The sequence below is a fragment of the Andrena cerasifolii genome, chromosome 7 (assembly GCF_050908995.1).
Source record: "Andrena cerasifolii isolate SP2316 chromosome 7, iyAndCera1_principal, whole genome shotgun sequence".
Classification (NCBI taxonomy): Eukaryota; Metazoa; Arthropoda; class Insecta; order Hymenoptera; family Andrenidae; genus Andrena; species Andrena cerasifolii.
Genome location: NC_135124.1, coordinates 5,946,455 through 5,963,357, shown reverse-complemented (window position 1 = coordinate 5,963,357; position 16,903 = coordinate 5,946,455). Strand labels below are relative to the sequence as shown.

The window sequence follows — 16,903 nt, the reverse complement described above, 5'->3', positions numbered from 1 at the left end:
TTAAGGGAGAAATGAGAAGCGATCTAATTTTTATGGATGGGCATAAGTTTTAAACGGTCAGAATAAGTGGAATATTTACGACCAAGGTATAAACTTCGCTGAAAAGGTTAGGCCATTAATGTGTAATTTATATGAATGATACAAGTTTTAAACTTTTGTTCATGAAATTGAGGAAAGAATGAGCAGTTGAATAAGACAGTTGCCTAGCGAAGTACGCGAATGGTTGACCTGTACTACTTGAAAACGTACCTCTCAATTATTTCATAGATTATTAGAGATAGAAAGAAATGATACTCAGAGAGAAGCTGTTTCATTTAAAGGGAGGAATATAATAAGGCACACATATTTTTCGAAAGCTTATTACTTGCAGAGATTTCGGTGCCTCCTTCATTTATCGTAATGGAATCGTATGTTGCCATCGATCTCGTTCCATTATACAGTTCAAGGCATGTTTAACGAACTAAACAAAGCGTGCACTTGATAGGCCATTTACAAGATATAACCAGTCGAGTTTTGTGCAACATTTTATTTTATTTTATTTCCAGTTATTTTAGTTCGCCAGGTTTCAGAGTTGTTTGTTATAGGTACACCAGTTCTTATTTAAAACGCAATATAACCCATACGTTTAATTGTTGAATATTCTCGAACGAGCGAGTTTTAACCGGTTTAGGAGAGTAAAAAAATTGAATTAAATTCCTTTCCCCTGGGTTTATTGAATTTACTGACGTTCTGTACACCATTGTGTTTGCCCAAGGTCCACTCAATCCATTAGTTGCATTCATCAAAATTTGTCTTGTCTGTTAAGAGTGATTGGCCGAAGGATTTTAATTTGGATATTTATCTCTCAAAATTTCAATGATAAATTTCAATCAATTTTAAATGAACGATATCTTTCATTGAACGATTTCTTCTCATGGTATTTATTGAATATTTAAATAGGAAGATTTTTTACATCATATACAAGAATTACTGTTTCATGTACATTTATATCGCGATGATAATTTGATATTAATTTTTCTTACAATTCTACGGAAGCATACCCTTTCTGCCTCCGTCAGTTTTCCCCTAAGAATGATTTTAAAAAGTTTCAAGATTGTTTGCACGTAAAATCACATTGCATTCGGGGAGTATACAGAACTTGAAGGTACCACTCTGAACTTTGCAAGGTCTCCCACGCAAACTGACCGCTTTGAACCCACTTCTTGAAATTGCAAAATGAAGAAGCACCGCAAGCCTCTCTTCGCATGAACTTTCCTTTTACCGAATAAAATATTCAGCTTCAATATTGAGCCCACGCAGAGAATACATATTGCAGAAAGCCGTTGCTGAAACTCGTTCATCGACTAATTAGAACGCCCTAATTACGCTCAAGACTATTTACTGCAGCCTGCAATAGCCGCTTTATATTACGCGAAACGCAGAACCTTGGTTATATAATATTAGGAACAGTATTTTATAACAAAATTTAACAGCGAAAAACTCATAACGCTTAAGCAGCACTTTGCTCAGCACAATCCACAAGTTTTATTTTTCTGATGTTTCTTTATCGACACCATCCTTTAGCAATATACATTTTACAGAGGAAGGTGTGATGAATAAATCGATATTCCCTCTAAGCTGGTATTTAATAGAACTTTTATACAAAACGGTTATGGTGGGTAGATCATATTTAATAAGATGCGATCGACGTTTTATTTTTCTTTTTTTTTCTTTGCAAAATACACATTTTGCAGAGAAAATTTCAGTGAACTAATTGATGTTTTATCGGACCCCTTTCTCCCCACGTTAATTACGAGCTTGTGCAAGAAACTAAAACCAATTCTCATTAAATTCAAATCAATCGAAGCGCACGTCGGACCGAAGATTGATTATTATATTCTAAGCTTGAAATTTATGGAGCTAACCATTAACTTAACGTATCGATGCGTGCCTCGGGAGCAGGCTAATACGATCAGGATTATCCGAAATTAATTTAACAAAATAACAGACAGCCGTTATTCCGCTGGTAAAGCGTCACAGTACGTAAACACGAGGTAACGTACACGTTAAAGGACTCGTCGCTGCAATTATCGATCCACTCTACTGCCAACGGGGTGTTCTTCGGTAATCAGAAGCAAAATTTTATTGGAACTTTGCATGCTACATGAAATTAATCGTTACTCTTTGTGACCTATCTATTAAAAAAAAAAATCGAATAATCGATAGGCATCGCGACCATTTTTATAAAATTTTTCACGTTGTCACAAAATTTGCTCTGAGGCATTCGATTTCTGTCTTTCCTCAAAATGTTGATACCACTGCAAGTGAACGTGACGAAATTAAATTTTAGGTTCATTGACATAAGACAAAGCATAAAACATTCAACATAAAACGTATTTCTATGTCATGAATAGGTTCTTAAAGGATAACATCAGTGGAATGGAAGTTGCTTTCACTTATTAAAGGCTCATTCTGATTAGACGGTTTGAAAAAATCGATTTTTTAACATTTTTTTAAATTACATATCCCCAAGAATGTACTATCAAATTTTCACTGAAAAATTCCACTTATTTTAGCTTCTACATAGGCATTTTGTAGGGAGCGCAGAGGCTGGGCCTCTATAGATAAAAACTTTGAACGCGTTTTTCTCGAAACGTTAATTTTTCACATGGTGCAGGTAAAATCTCAAAATCTATCGAACCGATTGCTTTATAAATTGAACTGCTTACTCTACACACCTATGACTCTGGTCGGTACTACAACCAAGTATTTCTGTCGAGTCTAACCTACTTAAATCGAAAATAGCATAGAAAACACAGCTGAAATACATTGATTCTTGTATTTTGCCCGCCATTCTGTTAATTTTAAGGATAAATCATTTATTCTAGTTCGGGCCATAGCGACAGTCATACTAATCAAGAATCTGTGTGTATTTTTGGATTCAGATAAGTCCAACTACTGAAATCACTTGCACGAGCGAGGCATGAATTTTTAAACATGTCATCAAAATCGCCTGCAAAACCATTTTAAAAACAATAATTTTATTACTTTTATATTTTTTATTTATTATAGAAATGTAGTTTAATCAATAGAAAAAAGTTTTATTCCATTACTGTAATTCCTGTCTTCGCAATAAATTCCTGAAAATCGCTTAAACTCGAACCTACGCGAATAAAATATGTGTCTCTGAGCTTTTTCTAAAATCTAGACTGTAAATGTGGAAGCTTCCATTAAAATCCATAAGGATCTTTTCTTGTCAATCAGGACACTTTGCTAGCGATGTGATTACATTGTTACCCATCCCGTTGTTATCTTGTTGCAGACTACCAAACGGCCACATTAATTTCGAGAAATTCTGGCAGCTGGCGAAGCAGGTGACGGAATTCATCGCCTGGAAACAAGTTGCCTGTCCCTTTGAGAAGAATCCGCGCGTCATTGCCTTTCTTCAAGCGAGCCCTGTTCTAACTGAAAATGGTAAGAAATACTCTTTCATCTTCATTCAATATTCAATGGAAAAACACAGTTTGATATTAAAGAATCTTTCCAAAATCGTTCATTTCTTTGCACTTCTTCTTTCTTCAAGTATCTCTATTAAGAAATTCATATTACTGTATTGTACTCTGTACTTAACGAAAAAATCTCCCATTATATTTCCTACTTTTTAATCTAGCTCTGGCTTTGGCATCCTTCGAGTGCGAACCACCAGACAACAACCCAGAGAAAGAACGTTATAAAGCTTTAAAGTAAGTAATCCTGATCAGTACACATAGTGAAACAAATCAGTACGCTTCTTTTCAAAGTTCTCCTGCAAGCATTAAACAATCGGTACCAGAAATAACGCCATCATAGTCCACCAATTATTTCCATTAAGAAAGAAAAATAAATCTTTGCTATCGCGCTTACTTTTTTCAACTCCTTTGCTCAATAAAACATTTCTATACGCTTGTGTAACTCTCCGAACGTTATAGCTACAACTAGTTTCTCCTATCTCATACTTTACCAAAGAATCTTTCATTTAATCAATCCCTACACTCACTGTCTGTTAAGGGGGAATATTATTCTTTGGACTAAGAACATAGCAAAATTTGGGATTTTTTATTTAAGAAACCAGCGTTTCGATTCAACTGAAATTTGGACCATGTTTTTATGCATCTTTGAGGAAGCTGCAGTTTTTTTTATTATTAATTTCTAACCATAGATATAGTAGTTATGCATGATCGACTATCACGCCGCGCAAAATTCGTCGTCCGTTGGTGTGCATGATATTTACCTACCAGGTAATCTGAAACAGAAAAACGAAACGGCGCTTTATTTTACACATATGTAGCTTGAAATTGATGAACCAGCAAAAAATAAAAAAAAATATTGAGCAGTGTGGAAAGTTTCCAAACTGAAAGGTGTGAACCTTTAATCTTTGCAATCCAGATTTGCGGCAATTTTCTTATGTAACAAAAGAAGTATAGAACTTAGCGGTACTCTGGTTCATCAAACTGAAGCTACATATGTACAAAGTAAAACGCCGTTTCATTTTTCTGTTTCAGATTACCTGGTAGATAAATATCATGCACACCAACGGACGACGAATTTTGCGCGGCGTGATAGTCGATCATGCATAACTACTATATCTATGGTTAGAAATTAATAATAAAAAAACTGCAGCTTCTTCAAGGATGCATAAAAACATGGTCCAAATTTCAGATGAATCGAAACGCTAGTTTCTTAAAAAAAAAATCCTAAATTTTGCTACGTTTCTAGCCCATAAAACAGGATTGCCCTTAAACAAAAAAAAAACATTCTCGTTGCATTCTCGGTGTAACGTAAATCATATTTCCCACATGTGGCAGCAGATACAACACTATCGTGGTTCGGCGACCCCGATAAACACTTTCGCCGGTTTTGAAACGTTTCCCCCCATCGTTCTCCTTCAATTTCCTGTCAACAGGTCCGAACTGAACGCTCAGTGAAAACAAGCCGCCGTGCAACGCGTCGAGTGGGAGCGATACTGACGCACACAACACACAAGTAGACGCACTCTTATAAACGTTATAATACATTCACGCACGAGCCTCCTCGCGAGGGGAGGCTGTCCTCCATGAGACGAAGAAGAAGCAGAATCCAGCAGGAGCGTGGCAGACGGCGGGCGAGATTCCCTCGGAAATCCGCGTGACGACGATAGACGCGAGCAGAAGAGGAGAGGAGCTCCCGACGCAGCGATTTGCCCGCGATCGACGAGACGACGAAGAAAAACGAGGAAGAATTCCACCGGAGTGATCTCGCGTCGTTTGAGGGCGTCGTTTAGGTACTAGGAGGGCCGGTGCAGTCGTCGACACTTTCCACTCTAACTGCTGTAACTCGATTTCCTCCGTTCCCTGGTAACCTTGTCAACCCCCCCCCCAACCCCCAACCCCCCCACCCGTTCGCCCAGCCCCTCGTGTACGCAGAGGACCGACAAGTTTCCCAACCCGTTACGCGTAGCATCGCGCAGTGAAGCTTCGCCATACTCTTCCGCAAAGTGTTGCACGCGCACTTGTGCGCCTCCGTTGCGCTCAGCCCGCATTCGCCCACCAGTCGAGAGACTTTGAGCGCCGAACGTTGGAACGCGGAATCAGACTGCACCGGTCGAGGTCGCCTAAGGCCGAGCACGAAAGAATTCAGCGGACAGTATCGCGTAGCAGTAAGTATAGTTCCTAAGCCCGTGGCCAGCGAGAAAGCGTCCTCGGACACGCTCCCCCGGCTTCCGGTTGCTCGCGACGACTACCAACCCCTGGGCGCTGGCAAGGGTGTCGGGGGGTACGTTCTCGCGTTGCCCGCACTTTTGTACATAGTCCTTTTGATATACGCTAACGAAACTCCTAGGTGTGTGAACAGAGGTTACGGATGAGTAACGAGGATAACGGTGAATAAATAGGTTCGTTCCTGTAGAGTTAAGCTCGACGTTTGTCGTTTTAAGGGTCTAGGGATACGGTAGCAACGGACGACGGTCGTCGTGCGCGTACTTAACGAATGCGAGGAGAGGGAGGCTTTTTTTTCTGACGCGATCACCGCGGTGAAAACGGGGATACCACTCGCCCGCGCATGATTCCGCCGTGCTGTTGTTCAGGGAGCGTCTTTTCTGCCGTTCACGGTGCCGTTTGATTTGCAAAGTTCCTGGTGGCGCACGTGAAGCTGCTGCTTTCCTTCGTCTGCTAAATTTTGGAGCATGAGTTCCTGTGGAAAATCGATCTTGTACACCGTGTCTGGAGATGTTTGGCTACTTATTCGTGCCCTCGGGCTCAATGCTTACCGAATTCTTTGAAGGTTTCTGCATGTTAGTGAAATTATACAATTCTTCAATTCAGTTACTTCCAGTCGTACAAATCTCACGATCGAAGTGCATATGGAGGGTTCAGAAGCCAAGCGGTGTAAGTCTGTTAGCATTAAAACAGAGATAAATGAGGTTTTTACAAATTTGTTGTAAAAAGGCTAGTAAAGATGCAAAAACGATTTTTTATTGTAAGATACGTTCAAATGAGCTTAAGTGTAAGAGAAACAACAAGAAAATCGCCATGGATTTTTAAAAGAAATCAGATTGAATCAGAAGATTGTGACTTATCACAAATGTCCACTGAAAAAGTTGAATAAATCCTTGATATTCTCCAACTGGACCTCATAATTTACAGCAAATTTCGAAGTGTCTTAATAATATACAGTAATATTATCACAAATTTAATATTTATATTGAAAATACACGTCAATAAAGGTTTCATTTCACTTACCACGATCACAAAGGGCAACTTTGTGGTGACGGTGAAGAAAAATATAATAATGAACAAACGAGCAGCCCGCTTGCTTTTTTCAACTCATTTTGTAGTGCCAATTTAATTAAAAATTTTAATTCGAAATTTAGAAATATTAACTTTTAGTATAAACATAATAATGATCAGTTTTTAAAAATATGCGATTTTTCACAAAAGCCAGGGGGGCAACTACCCCTTTTGCATTCCCCTCCGGACGCCCACGCAATCAGATAAATTTTATTTATTATCAGGCAAATATTCAGATTCGCTATCAGAAGAAGAGTGGTCTTGATAATAAAGAACGCGTATTTTCATTTCTTTCAGCCCCGACATAAATAAGACGGCGCCGTAAATTATTTTTTAAATAACAAACAACCATAAACTTGACGCGACTTTAAAGTGAGTTACCCCGATTGTCCTGTAAATAATTTTGCCTAGTAATTCCGTGGTGAATATAAGCTTACGTATTACTTACGTATAAAAGTAGTGACTTAATTCATTGAACAACTGAAAGTTTTAGCAACAAAGAGGATTTTGAACTGCGTAATTCCTTTTCAGGAAAATGTGGACCTAACATTGATTTGCTTCTGAACCCTCCATGTATTCAATTTGCCAGTAGCTTGGACATAAAACGTGTCCTTGATCTCTGGACGTTAAAGATATCCTGCCCACACCATAATCCTGAAATCAATCACTTTTATCCCTGTTTCTGTCACGAAACAACGTCAATTAGCGGGAGCATGTTCAATCCAATACTAAATACTCACAAACCCCGTCCTAAACTACCCCCATCCATGCAACGAGCATTGCATTCGAAGCAACAGGCTAATCCGAACGAAATGTCAGATAAAACGAAACCCATTTCGTTCTCGAAAGAATCGATACCGATGAAGCAATTTAACCCTCACGTGCGCCACCGTCGGTGCATGATTTTACATTTCTCTTCGACGACGATCTCGACTTTCTCTCGTGCACACGAGTCACGCTGTGGATCAAGAGAGGAGCGATTAAATCGAGCCCAGGTCGGTCCAGCAAGCAAGCATCGATGCTTTCGTTTCGTTCGTCGTGTGAACTCGCAATTGAGAGGGGAATGGAGGGACGATGAGGTGGCGAAGGGGTTGGGGAGATTTTGAGGAAACATAGGGACCAAGAGTTCGTTTTCCCCTGGTTATAAACTGCGCCTGTGACACGTGGAAGGATGCGATCGCGAGCAACTCGCGATCCACGGAAGATAATTCGAATTCTCCGCTCGCCAATTTGCAAATTCGCGTACTGAGAGAAACCAGTGCAGTCATTAGGCGTTTAAGTAGATCTGTTCGCGCTTAGATCATACGCGACGGGTGTGTTATCCTTATGCGTTGCGTACTTGCAGGATACACGAGTCGATAATGCAACCCCTGACGCGTAGACCGCGCCGAAGGGGGTGCAGAGCGCAGCCTCGTTGTGAAGCTGCTTCGCAGTTCAAACTGCGACACCATGCACTCACGGCAAATTGTATTATACGCTGTTCTACTTTAATTTAATTATTTATACGGGCTGTATCTTGCGAGTGCTCCGAGCATCTCAGCAATGTTGAGCTTGCGTTTGGACGAGCGACTTTTGCTTGTCCGATTTCTAATAACGTGTACAAATCCACCTCTGTGTCCATCGACGATTTTATTTTTCCAGTACTTTACGGTAGGCCCTTGCTGAGGAGTATTTAAACCGCGCGAACATATACAGGCAGCTCTTTTCGTCTTTAATTTCTAGGTCACTTAGCGTGCTTCTTTCTTTCCACTGTTCCTATGTTATTTATGCGATCGTACCTTTCGGCGCACGGTGTTTTGATACGGGAGGATATTTTTCTACATTTCCATCGGGGATGTGTTTGTTCTGCGGCGAGTATTTCGGTTGTAATTAATTTTAATCACGACGGGATGTTTTATAACGGAACGTTCGCACGTGAGTGAGTCTATTCGTTATTTATACAAATCTGCTTCGAGGGGCGCTTCGGTCCATGCTGTACCCCGTAACGGACGCGAGCGTTTGCAGTTATTGGTAGCTTTAACGAGTGTATCTCGTGCTCTTCTCTCAGTACGAGAAACAGAGGAAAGATGTGTGTACGGAGCAGAGCAGCGTCGTATGTACGAGGACGAACCAGAGTCTACAGTCTACGCGAAGATCGCGTAATAAAGAAAGTATAACTCATCGAGCCACTAACACGAAGACATCATTGCACAGTCAGACTCCTTTCTCTGAAAGTTTTTTAAGGACAAAACTTACCACTCATGTACACTTTGACCACTCGAATAGTATTGGAATTTTTTACTGTACATTTTATCGCAGCTTCGATAACGTTCATTCGACGAAACCTGGATGTGGATGTTACAAAGGCGGTCAGTTGTTATTACGAAGCTGGTAAAACTGGTGAACGTGATGGAAACTTTAGGTTAAATAATTTTAGGTAGAATTTTAAATAGAAGTGTTAATCAATGCAAATTTAATAGAATTTAGTTCCAATTGGCACAGAATTATTCCAGTTCACTGGAGGATCTAATTTGAAATCCGACTCAAGCTTAATTCAATGAAACTCAGACCTACGTTAATACAGCTTACACTCAGCCTACATTAAACCTAAGTCAATCTACCCTGAAAGTGGTTTCAACCTGACTTAAGAATAATTTAGATTTCTCCTTGATCTAATCCAGTTCTGATAATTTGCAAAAGATGATACTAGAAATTGATAATGGAAACGCTCTTCAATGTCACCAGAAATTGCACGAATTCATTGTCATTGTAACATATGCATAGTTAGAGTAACTGTAACATATTTTATACTTGTTCTGTCTACATTTACTGTAATTTTATATTCGTTTCCTCGTTTATCACAGGATTTATTTATAAATGCTTCTCGTACATACATACGTATAAATACTAGAATAACTCAATTACAATTGCAGCTTTTAACATTTTCATCTGATTCGCGATCAGTTTTATAACGACGTCGTGAGGAAAAGGTTTTCCACGTTGAATCTTCTGTGAAGTCGCTCAAAATTGAGAAAGAAGTCTGACGACACACTAACCCAAGTAATCCCAGGGGACGTTTACATTGCTGCATCGTTCTCTTGCAGAAAAGCCTTGAGATCCTCAAAAAATGGATCGATTTTAAGAAGCTAACAATAAGATTCCCTGTGCAGTCTGTGAACAGAAAAGCAAGGGAGCTGTAAGCTACTTTGGGTGTTGAAGGATACAAATACAAAAATTGTTCACTTTGAAGAAAATACAACTCCATTTTTCATTTCTTGAATTGTTTACATGGAAGACTTTTGTCTAGCATCGTTAGGATTATTGTTGTATAAAAAGTTACAATCATGTAACATCTCATTATATACTTATCACAACTGTTTTATCATTCCTGCAAATATTTAATCCTACAATTGCTACAATTTGTGTGATAATTCTCCTTCACTAATTACACAGTTCGACAGCCATCTGGACTTGTAACATTCAGTAGACGTTTCTTATAGATTTTCGAGTGCTGAAAACGAATCCGCAAACCGTTTGTCGCCATCACCCTCAGGGCTTGAGAAAATCGATTTTGAAAAAAAACTGCAAATCTTCAACTTTGAACATCTTTTGTGTCGAAACAGTAATAGTTATTCGGTTGCTTGTTCCGTCATATATACAACGATATAAGTTATTCCTGCATTATGAACATTTAAATATGTTTAAATGAAGATCAAAGAGGAAAGGGACACCCAAAATGCACCCATTTTTGCAGATATCTTTCAATTTATTTCAAAAACTAAGGGTCTATGAGAAAATCTGACTACTCCACGCGATGTAGCAGACAATTTTCCTTTGGAAAGCATCAACAGAAGTGGTAAAACACCTTTTGTTTTCAATACAGAAGCGAAATAGTTTGGCAAAACGTGCGGCGCCAACAGTGGTAGTCACGCGCGTAAAGCGAAGGAATTACGCTGAGCGGCAGTGGATCGCGCGCCGTCGTTGACTACCACTGTCCGCGCCGCACGTTTTGCCAAACTATTTCGCATCTGTATTGAAAACAAAAGGTGTTTTCCCACTTCTGTTGATGCTTTCCGAAGGAAAATTGTCTGCTACATCGCGTGGAGTAGTCATATTTTCTCCTAGACCCTTAGTTTCTGAAATATATTGAAAAATATCTGCAAAAATGAGTGCATTCCGGGTGTTATTTTGCCTTTGATCGTTGTTTAAACATATTTAAATGTTTATAATTCAATAATAACTTATATCGTTGTATTCGGGAGGGTTCATAGAATAATTTGACGCAACAAGCAACCAAATAACTGATACTGTTTCGACCCAAAAAATGTTCAAAGCTGAAAATTTTCAGTTTTTTGAAAAAACGAATTTCTCAAAAACTGAGGATGATGGCGACAAACGGTTTGCGGATTCGTTTTCAGCGCACGAAAACCTAAAAACAGCTATTAATGAGAAGTCCGAAAAAGTCATATTTTGCCGAACTGTGTTACTAGCCATCCTTCTTCTGCGTTTTTCGTAATTGCCTTCAGCAACCCACAGAAATCCGAATTATCCCGATAGAATTCTGGAATAACCTAAAAGTGAATTCTCACCGTACATCAATCGAAAATTTCAAGTCGATCAAAGTGTTTATCTTCCATACCTCTCGTTCCAACGAGATGCGAGAGCGTACCAAAAACTGTGAAGCTGCAGCAACGTACACGTGCCCTCGAGGGGTCGAGCAAAGTCGACGGACTATGCACGTTTTATCATAAAGAATGTATGATTAACATAACGAAGTTATCGTAAGACGTAAGTAATTAATGAATGTTACCACTGTAAACCTCCGCGCGTCGCGTTGTCAATAATTCTGGAACCGAGGAGGAAACCGTTGCAATCGGTTGCCGCCAGGTCCGCGTTCGACGGGGCCCCTCGTAGCCTCTGGTCCCGCGGCCAGGCGGGCACCAAGAGGGGCGAGGTGTCTCCAGTAACACTCGATTTCTTTCGCAACCACGTCTCGACTGATTTCACGCGGGCAGCACGACCGGTCGTTGTACTATTTTCTACCCGATCGCTTTTTTCTACGATTTTTGTAACACGAAAGCGAGAGAGCGTCGATCGTCCGCGCGACGACGACGGTGAGAGCGACCAGCCAGGAAGTCGATCGAACGCCGCGCGAATACCGATTCGTCGCTCGTCGAGCGTCTCTGTCCCGTTCTAACAAATATAATGAAAGCAAGAGGAAGTTTCGCGGAGTACCTTACGCGACTCGCGCAACCGACGCCCCTAGCCGCGATTCTGTACATAAAAGAGAAAAGTCGTGTGTATATATATATACAGTTATATGACACGTAAAAAAAAAATCATATTGCGTATATCTATGCGTTAACTAGGGTCTAAGGTTGGATAGGCCGTAAATCGAATTTAAGAGGAGAAGAACAGCGAGGCCGTACCAAGGTGCCGAGGGTTGACCCCGGCTCTTTGGACCGCCGTCGTGCGTCGACGTCGAAGCCCTTGTCGACCACGACAATCGCCGATCGATCGATCCGAGATCGCCTAACGATACCTTATAGTACATACACACGTTCACACACACACACACACGCGCGCGCGCGTATACACACAGACACGAACCTTCATCCTCGAAAGATTGATTGGAAAAGGAATACGAACACTTGCTTACTGTCTAGTCATTAGATCGTTAGTCGAGGGCCCGTGTCCATGTTCTCGTGGCGATCGGAATGCACGCGCACCTGCCTTCCGGCTTTTCGAAGTCGCGCGCCTTTTCCTTCAGCGAGTGCACGCTTCCGTGGTTTGCTTGAGGGTGGAAGATCATTTGTGCCGAGGAACGGAGAGAATTATCGGTGAATATAGTACGTACCTTTTTACTCCGTTTTTGTGGAAATTTGTTGAGAAAAATATTTCTTTCAGAGCGAGATATTTATTTATTTGAATCGAGACTTCGAAGAACGGCTGAGCCGTTCTGTAAGATTTTTTTTTAAGCATCGTACTGTTTTATTTATATTAGCACCTTTTTTAGATTTATGAAGGATATGCAGCTCGTGGTTGTTTGAAACATAGTGAACTTTAATTTAGAACCTCATCCTCGAAGGACGAATTCTAATACCTTTTTTTTATAAGAATTTGATTGTAGTATTAGCAGTATTAGCAAACGGTAGGCGGAGTGAATTCTCAAATAAGGCTCGATATAATATGTTTATGTAAATTATAAAATACCCCCGTGGGGAAGGGTTTAGACGAGGTTGGGGAATGGCCTATTGCAAACCAGGGATATGAATTTGCGAAAGTATTTATTAAATCATGTATTATTTCACACATACTAACGTAATCAGTTCTATATTCTACTCGTGATCCTCATGATTCAGATAATATTTCAATCTCAAAATACTATTACTTCCATTGTCCAAAGCTTCTTAACGAAGCGTCCTCGATTCGAGCAACACTTTTTTTTCTCACCGCATTTAACAAGACGAGGTGTAACAAGAATTTATCTCGCGGAGCGTGAATGTAACGAAACTTACACTTAAGAAAGCTGAAATGCAACCGATGGTGCCGTGGTTTTCTCATCGAGCCAGGACACGGGCCGCGTTATGCCTAAATTAAGAATATTCGAGTTAGACTTAACGTTAAGTTTTGTGTTAAGCGTATTTTTGGTCGACATTCCCTTAATTGTAAGACGTTTGTAATTACACGATAAAAGGGTTTACGTAGATCGCCGTGTTTCATTCGCCGTGATTTCGTTCGCGTGCAATTCTGTATTCTCTCTATTTTCCCCATCGATTCCACACAGGACACCTCCGCGACGATCGCCGTTCATCCTTCGCGCGCGATCACGTCGCAGCGGTCGATTCCCCGCGGGCCCTCAACTGGAGAACTGTGATGCCAGATCGGGGACGGGTTCCCTCGAGAATTTCCCCCACCTCGCGCACACTACGCCGGAGCAGCGAGTCCGTGAGCTCGGCGCTTCGGAGTCCAACTCACGGACACGTAGCTCCGGCGTAGTGTGCGCGGGGTGGGGGAAACTCTCGAGAGAGCCCGTACCCGATCTGGCATCACAGCTGGAAAAGGATCGGAGCGGCATCTATCGTCGCGGATTTTTGTCCGACGAATTTTTAACATCGTACTGCGATCTATAAAGTGTATAGACTCGCGATTTCAAAGCGTATATCGCGCAAACGAGAAAACCGATGTCATTGGCTGAACGAACGACAGCTCGATTTTCCTTTTTATTAGTAATGGATTCTAAAGAGGAAGGGTTTCAACGCAAGGAGCACATTTGCTCGTGTATATAAAACAATCGATTCTGTGCAACTGTTGGGTGAAGGATACTGAGTGGCGAGGAGGAATGACAGATTTTTTATACATGGCAGAATCATGTCAGATTTGAAATTGGAATTTTAATTTCCACACTAACTGGATAGAATTTTCGCAGCGGAGGATAAATTGCTTTGAATAAACCGAGTAATTGTTGTTTTTACACGTACCGTCTTGATAGTGCAAATTTCACAAATTGTCCAGAAAATAATTATTCTGTAAACGTGAGGTAATACATTTCCGAAAATATGCATATCAAAATGCTGCAATGTCCTCGACAACACGCGAGAAAAGAATTCTAGCTTAACGTTAAAAGTTGACTTTTGTTGGACGTTGTTTTCATCAAGTTTAAAGTTTACGAAAATGTCACTGTATTCCTTGAACATTTCTCTACAAAATCTATACTTCAGAGAAACGAGATTACGTCACGAGTCTCCAGTATTGAATGTCAATTCCTTTTTTACATTGCTACTAACATTACTTTGTATCCAACGAATACGATTTTGTACAAGAAGGTTCGAGGAGTAGCATTGATATTCGTGTTATAGCTTCAATATGTTAAAATATTTAGCAAAGAAATATCTTAGAGTAAAAGAATGGCGTAATAAGAAAGTTGGGTACAAGAAGACTGAAACTTAAGAAAAAGATAGTTTAACGTCAGACAATTTTTACACGAAGCTGGCAATGAAGAAGTTCGTTAATTTGTAAAGATTAAATATCTTAACCTGAGGCGTCAATTAATTATTTACACGCTTTAAGGAAAATAATTTATGCGACTCGCGCATATTAGTTTCCGACTTTCGCTCGAATTGATTTTAATTCAGATTCTTCTATTAAGGAAAACGTGGTAAAGGTACAGGAAAGACTATGTTATATATAGAATGAAGTTAACTACCAGCGATAAAATCAATAAAGTGAATAAAGAAAATTGTTTACGGTTGATCGAGCTGTCGATCGATTTGCCCATACAAATTGCGTACAACGATTTCATAACGTTACACAATTTTTGCAATCACGTAATATAAGTAACCAGAACCTCCTATTTCTCTTATTTCATTGTTCGTGCGGGAATTTGATTGTATGTATGGCGCGCTTTCCGTTTCCGCGTTTTGATCTATCCGATCGAATATTTTGGGACTATTGTACATAAATAGACTCAATCATGTAACAGCAACAAGACAACAATTACGATTATTGTAGAAACGACGATTACTGGCAGCAACCTCTGTCCAGTTCTACAGGCGGCTACGAGACATTGGTGAAAAAAAAGACCTCTGATCTGTGGCGAAATCAAGCTTCGCCGATCAAAGCTCGCCCTGCATCGCTGGGAAAGGCCAAATTTTCAGTTTTGGAGGACAAGAGGAATCATCGAGGTTGAAAATCCAAATAGATCAAAGTCGGCCGTTTACGTTCTGTGTTTTCCCTATCTCCCTTTCCTTTTGCAATCGACTCGCTGGTATACCTTTGTCGAACAGATCTCAGTCGCTCAGGATTCGATAGGAATCCTCGCTCGACGATATTACCAATCATTTGACGAATCCCCGTGTTTGAAACCTCGAAAGCCTTTTGATCGGTTTGAACGTACTTGCGGTCGCCGTTGTGTAACCATTCTGTCGAATTCTGGTGCGTTTGGTTTTCACGCGCTCCTTTAAATAAAATGAGCGTATACCAGGTGTACCGGTTAATAATTCTTCAATTTTTTTTAAAGAAAAAAAATTAAAGTTGGGAAAAAAGAAAAAAATGCTTTATTCAAAAATATTGGACACGTAATTTTCTTATCAGACATCGTCTACTATAGGTGTTTTTTTCTGGAGCCGCTGTAATTTTGCAGTGATTCTGGCCGTAAGAAATTGAATTGTGAAATATCCTGTGAAATTGATACTTTGCCCTGACATCCATTCTGCCCTGAACCTATTGAGAAAGAAAAAAATCAAAATTATAAAAATGGCGGCTTAAAGCGGCAAATTTTAAAAAAACTTGATTTTTCGCCAGGGAAAAGAGCCATTTTCTTTTTTTTTTGTCAAAGCAAAAGTTTTCACAGACTTACGCGTAGGTTCAGGTCGTAACTAGACATGTTTCACATATGCTAAATTTTTTTTCAAATCGACTTGTACCTCCGTTTTTTCGCAATCACTGCAAAACGAAGAGGAAATATGATTCCGAGAAAAAAGCGTTTTAAGTTTCGAAAGAGGAATTAGTCTACCTGCGTGCGCACAGAAACGGTTTATGACGCGCTCAACCTTTTCGGCTGTAAAATCCTTAATTTTGCGAATTTTAACATAAACCAAACGGCATTTGACTCGGGAAGAGTGGTACTTTCGAAAAATACAAAAAAAATCGAGTTTCTGACTGCACAGTCCCCTTAAGGCGGCTGATCAGTGCGCAACGAATCTGGAGATCGCGGATTCGAGTCCCAGCGCCCGAGGCTCTCTTTTCCGACTCTTACAGTATATACTTTTCAAACAAATAAACTAAGCTAGCCGAAGGTGCACAACTCACCACACACTTCAAGTGATCAGCTGGCCACGCGTACATGCACATCTCCAAGAGTATAGTGAAGCATCCGAACATGTTTTACACCTTCCCTATCATTGGTTGCTTCTAATCAGAAAATTCCTGCACCATGATTTGCTTAAATTCACTGTTGAATGAAATAGCGTTACTACTCAACACAAGCATGCCGCTACAACAAACTGTAAAACTGATCGTAAACAACACTGCAGCGCAAAGGATACTTAATCGGAAGCAGGGAACAACTTGGTGGGCATATCTATGCGAAAATTACAGAAATCGTAGTAAGCTACGAAACACTACGCTATGGAATATTGTTT

The 16,903-nt window shown here is 40.2% G+C and overlaps 1 protein-coding gene across 1 annotated transcript in view; it reads left to right on the top strand.

Annotated features, from left to right (window-relative positions):
• Positions 1–13,470, top strand: part of LOC143371496 (uncharacterized) — a 609,947-nt gene extending 596,477 nt beyond the window's left edge. Inside the window, exons 11-13 of the mRNA XM_076816724.1 lie at positions 3,302–3,453; positions 3,650–3,722; positions 4,922–13,470. Coding sequence (XP_076672839.1) covers positions 3,302–3,453; positions 3,650–3,722; positions 4,922–4,943 — 247 coding nt within the window. The 3' untranslated portion in view covers positions 4,944–13,470. The remainder of the gene's footprint in view (positions 1–3,301; positions 3,454–3,649; positions 3,723–4,921) is intronic.
• The last annotated feature ends 3,433 nt before the right edge of the window (positions 13,471–16,903 follow it).